The sequence below is a fragment of the Chiloscyllium punctatum genome, chromosome 2, assembly GCF_047496795.1.
Source record: "Chiloscyllium punctatum isolate Juve2018m chromosome 2, sChiPun1.3, whole genome shotgun sequence".
Lineage (NCBI taxonomy): Eukaryota > Metazoa > Chordata > Chondrichthyes > Orectolobiformes > Hemiscylliidae > Chiloscyllium > Chiloscyllium punctatum.
Genome location: NC_092740.1, coordinates 156,882,665 through 156,894,875, shown reverse-complemented (window position 1 = coordinate 156,894,875; position 12,211 = coordinate 156,882,665). Strand labels below are relative to the sequence as shown.

Here is a 12,211-nt window from a genome sequence, read left to right as displayed (position 1 = left end):
CATTTAAGTATCAACACTCCAACCTCTCTCCTCACCGGAGGTGACGACCCTCAGGTGAAACCATCAGTCATCTCTCTCTAATGACAGAGCCACCCTACAGCCTGGTAAGACTATGGTGACTTTACCTTCCCTTTATTCGTAAATGATACTGGAAACAGCCCGTCACTGGCTCACACAATAAAGGTTTATTCTACAAGCGCAAACGAGGGAGAACAGATCTCCAAGGCAAAAATGGAAACTGCTGGAGAAACTCAGCAAGGTTAGCAGCATCTGTGGAGAGAAAGCAGTCAACACAGTGCTTTGACCCATTTATCAAAGGTAAGCCTCTGGAAGTCTGCTCCTTGATTCTAGTTTGGGTTACATATTTGCACATCTTCCATCATGTCAGCTATCTAAGACAATGGGACTTCTGTAGGTTTACAGCAATCAAACAAATCACAACACTTTGCAGCTCTTTGAGACAAAGGAATCTCTGCTTGATTGCATCCTTTTGTAAAATTAACCAATTCTTTCCCGGCATGCATTCCCCCCTCCCCCAATGTTGTTTGATCGCCACTTGATGTGTATCTACCTATCCTTTTAACCCCATGTCAAACTCCTTTATGTAAGTTTCACAGTGCCATGACTTCTGTGTTGTCACGTGTGAAATAGCTTCCCGCTCAATCTGTCTATTACCAACCTTATAAGTTTAAAGATAGTTTCTAGAATTTACAATCGTAATTATACCCCTTCTGCAATATAAGTAATTTCCTTTCCTTTCCTTTCCTCATAAATCCCAACGCTTAGGTTCAGTATAGGCTGACTATCTTGCCTCTGGCGTGTGCCACCAACTATCAATGCACATCTATATTTTCCTTTAGAGTTCAAGCATTTTTTTTTAAAAAAAACAAAGTGACTGCATGCAACTTGTCTAAAGGCTCACAAATGTGAAAGTCATAGCACATTTTTGAAATATTCACTTGGAACGATAGCTGACCTCAGGGACACCAGTTTCCATTTAAACAGACATTGTTTACGTACCACAGAAATTAGATGATGTGCATGAGATGATCATGCAAGCTTATATAAGTAATACACAATGTATGTCGCAACTATTTCAATCTCCTCTTTATTCTCAACCAATTAATAGATTTTTCTGTTCATTGGTGTGAGCTACACAGACTAGGCGAGCATTTATTGCCTATGCCTTATTGCTCAGGCAGCAGTTAGGCAGAAATCAGAGTCCTGAGTCTGGAGTGACATGTCAGCCACACTTCCTTCCCACAGACATTCTTAAACTGGTTCAAAAGCCCAAGCTGAATTTGCTATGGTAGGAGTTTCACGCATTTCTGGTCCTATGACAAATTAATTTGTGGCATCATAGGGATCCAGATCAAAACAGACATGAATTTTGGAAGACTGCAGATGGTTTCACCCAATGTTGCATCAGTAAAACAATTTTGTTTCAGTACTCATTCATATAAAAGGTACAGACTTCAGTACGTCAAAGTGTTGATTGACCAAATAGTTAACCTAGTGTTTGCATAATAGCCCATCATTACCGAGAAATCAACCAAGACATGTGCTGCTTTGGAGACAATGCCACACAATAATGTAACATTTTCTTTATTGCAATAACGATGTATAAAGTATCATCTTTAATACTTTTAATGTTAAAATAATTAGAAAAGCATTTCAGTGAATTATAGTACAGATTATCAAAATGTTTCATTCAGCTTCTTTGGGTTGTTTACCCCCTGGAAAAACATGGTCATGAAATCATTTCCAAACATAGCTTTGTAAAACAACTCTGCAGACTTTTTGTTGTTTAAAAAGACTGAAGTTTACAGCATACAGTGTAGTTTCAAAAGAACCCCTTAAAATAACCAAATTGAATGTATAAAGGAATTGTATTGATTTACACAAAGTTAGATGAATAAATTAACAGAAAAATAAATCAAAAATCGGCCATTTCTCCTAATCACCCTGTTGCTAATTTCCTTCACAATAAAAAGGTTAAATACATAAGTATTCAGTGTATGGTGCAATTTCACATTTGTGAAGATTACTACTGTGTTTTGAGAATTGGTTAGTTTCCAATAATGAACTATAGTAAGTTTTAGCTTTGGCTACAAAACACTTTACAAAAGCAATGAGACCATTTCTGAACATGGGTAAATGTTGCCTACCACATGAAATGAACACAACACTAGTAACATCCACTCCTCTCGCACAGAAGCGATTTCTGTTTCCTATAGGAGTTAGCATGGATTGTTGAACAGTGGCAGTGTAGGATACATAAGAGACCACGAGAATGCACCCTGCAATTTGTAAGCTACTCTTTCTACGTTTCATTGTTTATGCACACTTACACAAAGTTCATTTGGTTTTCTTTTAAAAATCAGTTTTTAGCTGGCTGAACTAAGCAGTACACTGTTTCACAGAAGATTAAATTTGTGTTCTCTATCAGAACTCTATGTACTGAGCTTTATTTAATGACACTGTTCAGTATCAGTTATATAGATTTCTTAAGACATCATTCATATGAAGGAGGAAGCACAACAGCCTTTTCAAGTTTGAACATTCCTAATAATTGCAAACAAACATATTCTGAAATTACTCTTCAATTTTATGGTCATGTTTACACTGTTTCATACAATAATCATTTCAAATGTCATGCATTTAACTGCAATGGAAAGGAACATAGTTTTGCGCATTAATATGTTAGCATCAAGTGTGTATGAAATAAACTATGAGGAAGCCATGTCATGGAACCCCATATCATGATGGGATAGTGTACACCATTTAAAGTGACAAAAACTTAATGTAAAAGTATTTGGCAAACATTTTAAATGCTGACATTCAAAGAAAATGTTTGAGGATAGGAAACTAAGGTAGCTGTAGCTTATTTTTAACAAAGATATTGTAAGCTAATGATGCAACAATGCATTTCAGCACAATCCATAATATAATATAGGACTAATATTTTCAAGACTACATTGAACCTTTAACTTGTGAAATCAAAGGTGGGGGCAAGTAGGTGCATTTTCAAAATTTTAGCTCAGTTCTACATTTCCACAAGTATAGAAAGAAAAGGCCAGTTAAAATCTGAAAAGCTGGCAACTTTTTAATATTCCCTTTTCAAAGCATTGCTCTGCAGTTAAAAATATGACAGCATAACTAGGATCTTGCTTAAGCCTCAATGCTATGTTGCAACATGTAAGAAACATTTGCACGGGACTTTTGTAGGCAAGTTAAATTCCTAGATCTGCTTAAACGAGGGCTAGAGGAGGGGGTGATGTGTGCATGACAATCCTTCTCGGAGAGTCTTCACAAACCCTGGCTGATGCCTCTCTATATATTCAATCATAAAACTTAAATCTCCCGTACTGATTACAGGCACATTACAATGTACAGTAACAATCTTTGAAAACAATGGCTCCAAAATCACTCCCACTGTGCATTTCACAGAAATGGGGGAACTGAAGGGTAACAAAGAAGCATTTCCTGTGAACCTCTGCTACTTAAATATCAGAGCTTTTGAGTGCGAAACTTAGAACACATTTTCAACTAATAGCAGCCCTGTGGAAGACCAAAATAGTGAAAGCAGCTTTTGTTTTTGTGACAGAAGGTGGAAAATACACCCTCTCTGAGAACTCATTCAATGTAAAGCACTAACTACAGTTTATATTAGGCTACTCAATTTTACAATGATCATCCAATATACATAAAATAGGGAATCAATGGAATTTGGTAAGCAATTTCTCTTTTGGAAGGCACCTCAGTAAGGCTGTAAAGGCTTTTCATATTAATGCAATTTAACTAAGTTATTTCAAAAGAAAAAATATTATTGCTGTTGTTCCAGTAGCAGAAAGAAAACTTTCTGTATACAGTCAGAAAAATATGCTTTCATTCAAATCAAACTCAGGCAAATTGACAGGCCATCAGGGTAAAAATCAAGTAGTTCTCATGATCCTTGAAACTCAAGAGGTTTCATCCTTTGTGTGCTTATTTTGATTTTGATCAATGGACATGTGAAACACACTAAATCCCAGGACTCATTATTTCCTACTTCCAGCCGCTGCACTGGCGTTATCAAAACGCTGTCCTGTGCTAATCATTTAAGAGTAGAAAGTAAGAACACTCTGATGGTTGCCTCGTACAAGTAAGATTGGCGGCAAATCCTTTGAGAGAGTTTCAATCCAGGCCATGTACAGTGCACTTGAGACAGCACCTTTTCGTGCCACTGGCAAACTCCTGCAAAACAACAAAATTTACCATCAGCACAGTCCGTACCAAACTGACTGGTAATTATTTCAGCATGTTGGGCAGATTTGTTGATAATAGTCAAATACTAATTAGATGGTAATTAAGATTTCATAGATAGTTAATAAAACAATCCATGGATGTTAATTATTTTAATCACTGCCAAGTTAAGATCACAACACCAGGTTATAGACCAACAGGTTTATTGGGAAGCACTAGCTTTCAGAACGTCATTCCTTCATCAGGTGGTCATCAGCAGTGTTCTGAAAGCTAGTGCTTCCCAATAAATCTGTTGAGTATAACTTGGTGTGTGATTTTTAAACTTTGTACACAGGCACCTCCAAATCTTAATCACTATTAGCCAAGTCCTTCAGATTCACCTCAAAAGCAGAAATGGTGATGTTTCTTTTATATAAAAACAAACTTCTGATGGATTTATTATTGTCACATGTACCAAGATAGATAGTGAAAAAAAAATTGTTTTATGTGCTAGATAGACAAATCATTATCTTATTTAAGTACACCAGGGTAATTGAACAGATAGTGTTACAGCTACAGAGAAGGTGCAGAGAAAGATCAAATCTATTACATGAGAGGCCCGTTCATAAGTCTGATAACAGCTGGGAAGATGCAGTTCTTGAATGTGCTAGTACATGTCTTCAAACTTATGTATCTTCTACCCAACCAAAGAATATGGGAGAGAGTATAATAGGGGTTGGAGGGTCTTGGATTGTGTTGGCTGCTTCCCTGAGTCATCGGGAAGTATAAACAGAATCAAAGGACAGAGCTACGTTCATAACTAATTTCTTGTGGTCTTGGGTAAATGTCCTGAAAGAAAATAAAACAAAAAACTGCAGAAACTGGAAATCTGATTCAAACCTGAGAAAGCCAGCAGATCCGGCACCATCTGTGGTGAGAAAACAGTTCATATTTTGAGTCCAGTGACCCTTCTTCAAATCAGATATCCTAGATATTGTCACTAGCTTTATTCCCAGACCTTTTCAGAACATTCAAACGTGATATTGTTTGCATGACAGGAATCAAAGGGAAAGGCCAGATAACTAAACTCTTCATGAAATGTTATCGATATTAGGATGGAATTCCATGTGATTTCTGAGGAAACCCTGAAGACTACTACAATCAAAAGGCATTTTATTTTTCCTCTTCCTTTTGCAATAAACGATCACACAAACAGGAGGAGTCAGTCCACGATTGGATTCTACAGCAGAAAGTTGTGAATGCCTTCTTTTAGTTGCTGTTAAGTTGCTTGGCTGAAAATGCACTAAGGGCTTTTTGGTTTGCGTGGGCATTACATAAACAGGATCAGAGTTATTTTTGAATTTTTCAGAGTGTGAACGCTTTTACCTACACCTACCGCTGAGGGGTACAGCTCTTCACATGTCCATTTCTGAAGATTTCCACAACGATAGGAAAGTAGACTGCAGCCTCACTCACTCAAAACAGCAGTCTCTGATCAACAGCAGATTGGACCATAGCCTAAATATCTTTGCAAGTTTTTGTAAGGAAGCAAAAAACTCTTTATAAAAGAGAAAACCTCAATATGTACTGTGCATTTCCACACTGACTTTAATGACAAAAGGCTAAGGTTCAGTCATGTCATATTGGAGGCCAATCAGCCTAAATGTTAATTACTTTCTTCAGAGCACCCTGCAAGATTGAAAAGTTAGTTAGCAGTCCAATAAACAGAGACAAAGAGGACACAGTCAGTCAGTTTGATGAGCACCCTGCTCTATAAGAGAACCCTAGGATAGGGGTTTTTCTCCCCTGGAGAACAATACGTTGTTAATGAGGGGAGCTTGATTGGCAGCTGAGGTCACTGTAGCGCATCCAAGAGACAGTCTCATGAAGAGCTGGTAAACAGCAGCTATAGATAATGTAGAGGGGGGAGTGGGTGACCACCAGGACCAGGCAGCTATAGGTGTTCTCAAACAGTATGCAATTCTGAAAACTGATGCGAGTGATGGTCCATTTTATTTCCCAAAGCCTGTCTAATATCTACAAGGCACAAGTCAGGAGTGTGATGGAATACTCCCCCCTTGCTGGACGGATATGACTCAGATACCACAAGAACCTTGACACCATCCAGCACCACTCTAATCTAAACTCTGGTTTCCAGCATCTGCAGTCATTATTTTTACCATCCAGGACAAAGCAGCCCTCTTGATTGGTACCAGATTCACCACCTTCCAATGATGTAGTTGGTACAGGGTGTAGCATCGACAGGATTTACAGCAGCAGTGCACCTGAGCCTCCGCTGACAGTGCCACCTGCAGGTTTTCCTCCAAACCACACAATATCTTGACTCAACCAGATCACTGTTCATTCAGAAGTGGGTCAAAACCTTGCAATTGCTTCCCTATAGCAGTGAGGGTATCCCAGACCACACCCACTGCTGCAGTTCAAGGTGGCAGCTCACTACCAATCCTTTCTTAAAAAGGAACTGCTAGAGAAACATAGCATGTCTGGCAGAATTGATGGAGAGAGAACCAAAGTTTTGTTGCAAGCCAAGTTGGACTCTTCTTCAGAACAACACGTTTCTCCAACATTGCGTTTTGTTTCAGATTTCCAGTTTTTTTTGTGTCATCGAAAGATGGATGTGCTGGTATTGGAGGGGGTCCAGTGGAGGTTTAGATGATCCCGGAAATGAAGAGCTTGTCATAGGAGGAGCAGTTGAGGACTCTGGGTCTGTACTCATTGGGGTTTAGAAGGATTTGGAGGGGGATGCATTGAAACTACCAGAATACAGAGAGGCCTGGATAGAGTGGACATGAAGAAAATGGTTTCATTAGTAGGAGAGACTAGGACTCAAGGGCCCAGCCTCAGTGAAAGGATGATGAGAATTTCTTCAGTCAGAGGGAGGGGAGTCTGTGTAACTCATTGCTGCAGAGGGCTGTGGAAGCCAAGTCATTGAGAGATAAGTTCTTGACTGATAAAGGGATCAAGGTTATGGGGAGAAGGCACGAGAAAGGTTGAGAAACATATCAACCATGATTGAATGGCAGAGCAGATGCAATTGGCTGAAAAGGACTAATTCTGCTTCCATATCTTATGGTCTTAATACACTGGTAGAGTTCCCTTTCTCAGCTCACCTGTTTCTAAAACCTATATTCATGTCTTCATTCGTCCAAACTTGAGAATTCCAATTCACTCTTGGCTATTCTCCCATGTTTCACCTTCTATAAAATGGAGGTCATCAGAAAATGAAGTGATCTGTGCAATACTTTGCACCACGTCCCATTGTTGACTGCTCATACGCTCTGATCTGCTCAAGCAGTGCTTCATTTTAATACCCCAGCTTTCAAATCTCACCATAGCTCACCTTGCCCTACCACAGTAAACTTCTCAAACATCACAACCCATCAAGGTATCCTCTTGCTCTGGCCCCTTGAACACTCCTGTTTTTCATTGCACTCTCATTTGTTGGCCATGCCTTCACATGGAATATCCTCTCTATCCGAATCACTACACAGTGAAGACACTTAAAGATAACGGACAGGTCATCTGACCCAAAAGTGTCCTTATTTAGCTTGTTGTTTTATTTTATAATGTTCTGAGAATGGCTGGGAATGACTTATTAAAAAGGATCATTATTAATTATTAAGCAGCCATATATTTTTATGTAACTGAGTAATGTGTATCAAACTAATAAAATTGTTCACAGAACAAAAATGGTAGCATCTGTGGGGAAAGAAACAGTTAATGTTTTTGAATCCCGCATGAAGCTGAACAGAAGGCTAGAAAAGAGATGGATTTTACATTACTGATAAAAGGAGGGAGGAACAGGAAGCAGATTGGAAGGGTAGAGGGCGAAGTGAGCTTAATAATCAAGGATGTCGCAGAACAAAAGCAGGAATGGTAATGGGATTTTTATTTCTTTCTTTTTGCAGCATACAAAGTGGAAACAGGCCCTTCAGCCCAACCTGTCCATACCACCCAGTTTTCACAATTAATCAAGTCCCATTTGTCTGTGTTTCGTCTTTTCCCTCCATACCTATCCCATCCATGTGCCCATCTAAATGTTTCTTAAAATGATAAAATTGTACTCATCTTCACCACTACCTCTGGCAGCTCGTTCCAGACACTCACCACCCTGTGTGAAATAATTGCCCCTCTGGACTTTTTCATATCTCTCCCCTCAAACCTATGTCCTCTAGTTTTAGACTCCCCTACTATGGGGAAAGCTGTCGGCTATCTACCTTATCTATGCCTCTCATTTTATATACTTCGGAGGTCACCACTCCGTTGCCCACACTCCAGGGAAAACAAGTCCCAGCCCATCCAACCTCTCCTTATAAGACAAACCATCCAGTTCAGGTAGAATCCTAATAAATCTTTTCTCCACTCCTTCTAGTTTAATAATATCTTCTCTATAGCAAGGTGACCAGAACTGCACATAGTACTGTGTGGCCTCATCAACGTCTTGGACAGCTGCAATAAGACACCCCAGCTCATAGATGCTCTGACCAATGAAAGCTAACATGCCGAAAGCAGCCTTCACCACCCTGTCTACCTGTGACTATTGAAGGAGCTTATGAACCTGTACCCCTAGACCTCTGTTCCTTAACTCTCTCCCCAGCCCTGTCATTGACTTGCAAGTTCTAGACAAAAGTGAGGACTGCAGATGCTGGAAACCAGAATTTAGATAAGAGTGGTACTGGAAAAGCACAGCAGGTCAGGCAGCAACCGAGGAGTAGGAAAATAGACGTTTTGGGCAAAAGAATACTATTACTGATGAAGGGCTTTTGCTCGAAATGTCAATTTTCCTGCTCCTCAGATGCTGCCTGACCTGCTGTGCTTTTCCAGCACCACTGATCTAAACTGTGCAAGTCCTGCCCAGGTTTGCTTCACCAAAATGCAACACCGCATATTTATCTAGATTAAACTCCATCTGCCATTCCTTAATCTACTGACACAGTTGATCAAGGTCTCATCGTATTCCCAGAAAACCTGCTTCACTGTCCACTATACCAGCAATGTAGGGGTCATCCTCAAAACCACGAACCACACCTCCTAAATGGTCATCCAAAAAAATGATGAGGAAAGACACACATCCAAATCATTAATATAAGTGACCATAAGACTGAACACTGCATGTTTCCTTTGGCACGCTGCAGGTCACAGGCCTCCAGGCTGAAAAACAACCATCTACCACAACCTTCTACCATCAAGCCAATTTTGTGCCCAATTGGTTAGCTCTACCTGGATCCGGAGAGATTTAACCTTACTCAACAACCAATGAAATGATACTTTGTCAAAGGCCTTGCTAAAGTCCACATGGACAACATCTACCACACTGCGCTCATCTACTTTCTCGATCACTCCTTCAAAAAGAAAACTCAATCAAATTCATGAGACACTATTTCCTACGTTGAGTCCTTGCCTCTCCAAATGCCTGTAGCTCTTGGTTCTCAGAATCTCCTCTAACAACCTATCCACCGCGGAGGTTAGGCTCACTGATCTGTCGTTCCCAGGCATTTCCCTGCAGCCTCTCAAATAATGGCACATTAGCCGTCCTTCAATCTTTGGGCACTTCACCAGTGGCTGATGGTGATACAAATACCTCTGCTAGGGGCCCTGCAATTCCCTCCCTAGCCTCCCACACAGTCACATTTGTTGTTAAAATCCACATCTGCAGAAAAATGTGAGGTGATAGAAGAGGAAAATCCATCTTTACAACACTGGCCATGAGTTTTAGCAACAGGTGAGAGTTCCCCAAATATAAACATGCTAATCTGTAAACAAACACTTCCCACTTGCCTCTGTACACCCCCACAATCTCCCAATAATCCCCCAACATTGGTCTTTCCACAAACTCCAGCTATCTTCTGGCATTTCTTAATCACTTCTCTGATCTCCTCGACCAGCAGAGCAGTCAGGAACATTGTATGTCCAACAGTCAGCTTATACCAGTCACTGAACACTTCAAAAACAAAAACAAAAACAAAAACAAAAACAAAAACAAAAACAAAAACACACCCCTCCAGGGCATTTGGGGAAAAAAAAATCCATCCTTCCAGCTATCCCAACTATAATCATAAACCACCAACCTGCAGCAAAATCCCACCCCCAGTGTATGTACACTGCTTATTTCTTTGAAGAAAAAGACATCTGAACAAACTTGCAACACAGTGTCAGTTCAAACTATGAAACAAAAACGGCATCTGTGCATTAGTTACGTTAACAAGTCAAACTAAGTGGATATAGATTCAGAGTCAGAGTCACACAGCATTGAAACAAACCCTTTGGTCCAACTTGTCCACACCATCCAGATATCCTAAATTAATGTAGTCTCATTTGCCAGCACCGGGCCCACATTCCTCAAAACTCTTCCTATTCATACACCCATCCAGATGCCTTTTAAATGCTGTAATTGCCCCTTGGGTCCCTCTCTCCCCACTCACCTTAAACATAAGCTCTCTAGGTTTGGACTCCCCTAACCTTGACTATTCGCCCTATCCATGCCTCATGATTTTATAAACCTCACCCCTCAGCCTTCGACACTCCAGAGAAAACAGCCCCAGCCCATTCCTTAATCCATACTATGAACAGCTTGTTTTACAGATCAAAGTGGATAAACTCTGCCACAATACATTCAGGAGACTTGGACAATTGTTCAATTTAAACACCGGATACAAGAGTTGGGTGCATCATTGCACAAGTTCATGGTTTGTTTTGCTTTGCCCATCAGTTAATGGGCTAGAAGTTCTGAGTGACTTTTTGCCCAAATGTTTGAAAAGCACTTTTTGCCAATCCGAGACTCTTATGGGGAGATGTTACTGGTTTGTTTTTTGAAAAAGAGTAAATTACAACAAAAACTCTAATTCCCATATAGACGATTTCCACAAAAGCAAATTTCTGTGGATGTTGGAAATTTGCAATAACAAAATGCTGGCATCAACCTGAAACATGACCTCTGCTTTTCTCTCTCAACAGTTGCTGTGTCAGCTTGTTGAGGTCCAGCATTTGCTGTTTTTCATAATTATTCAATCTTGTAACTCATGTTAAAGAGAATGGTAGAGTTTATTTTGAAACGCTCTTTACTTTTACATAATTGAGCACAGAGTTATTAACACTGCTAAATCAAAGTAATAGAGCACATGATGGTCAGTGACACAAGGTTAAATATTTTTGACGTACTGAACTTGATCACAGTATCAGTTGGCAGTGACATTTCAGTGTGATCTGGACCCAGTCTGATCAGTCTGTGTCAGCGACTATGACTCTATGCAAATGCACAAGATACATTGGGTGGGAAATCAAAAACTGTTTCAGTAGGGATTTTTTTTTCTAAAAAAGGATTTTTCTAAAAGCAAGGTTCATAAAGGGGGTGTTTCTGGTATCAGATCTCCAGTCACTTTGGAGTCAAACATCCCCAATCCTGCAAATTTAGTATCCTACAATTTTACAGGATGCGTTCATTTGTTAGTCAATATTATTATTTTACAAGTTACATTTATTGTAAAGTTACTTACATGACAATGAGGTTAGCAGTGCTCGAGTTCTCCCTTAGCAATTCATTCAATCTGATCTGTCGATATGTCTAAAACGGAAATAATAATTTGTTTAAAATGTGTGCGATTTTAAAACAAAGTAAACTATTTGAGTGGATATCTTTTCTACTGAGCTTGGATCGCTGGAAGCATTCATTCATCCATCCAACATAATTCAGAAAGTAAGCCTCAGTCAGAACTCTAAGGAAATATGTCAAATCTGGAGCAATGTGACGACAGTGAGAAATTCAGGAAGCCCATGTCATGATATTGCATATTAGGATGGCACAGTGGTTCAATGGTTAGGACTGCTGCCTCACAGCGCCAGGGACCTGGGTTCAATTCCAGCTTCTGGCAGGACTGTGTGGAATTTGCCCCACATTCTCCCTGTGGTGAAAGTGAGGACTGCAGATGCTGGAGATTAGAGTCGAAAGTGTGGAGCCAGAAAAAAGACA

At 39.9% G+C, this 12,211-nt stretch overlaps 1 protein-coding gene across 2 annotated transcripts in view; it reads right to left on the bottom strand.

The window, feature by feature from the left end:
* Positions 1–1,565: 1,565 nt before the first annotated feature.
* Positions 1,566–12,211, bottom strand: part of slc12a2 (solute carrier family 12 member 2) — a 231,448-nt gene continuing 220,802 nt past the window's right edge. For both annotated transcript variants that reach the window (XM_072591024.1, XM_072591016.1), the window contains 2 exons: positions 11,739–11,806; positions 1,566–4,236 (listed from right to left, as the gene is read on the bottom strand). In XM_072591024.1, coding sequence (XP_072447125.1) covers positions 4,101–4,236; positions 11,739–11,806 — 204 coding nt within the window. In that variant the 3' untranslated portion in view covers positions 1,566–4,100. The remainder of the gene's footprint in view (positions 4,237–11,738; positions 11,807–12,211) is intronic.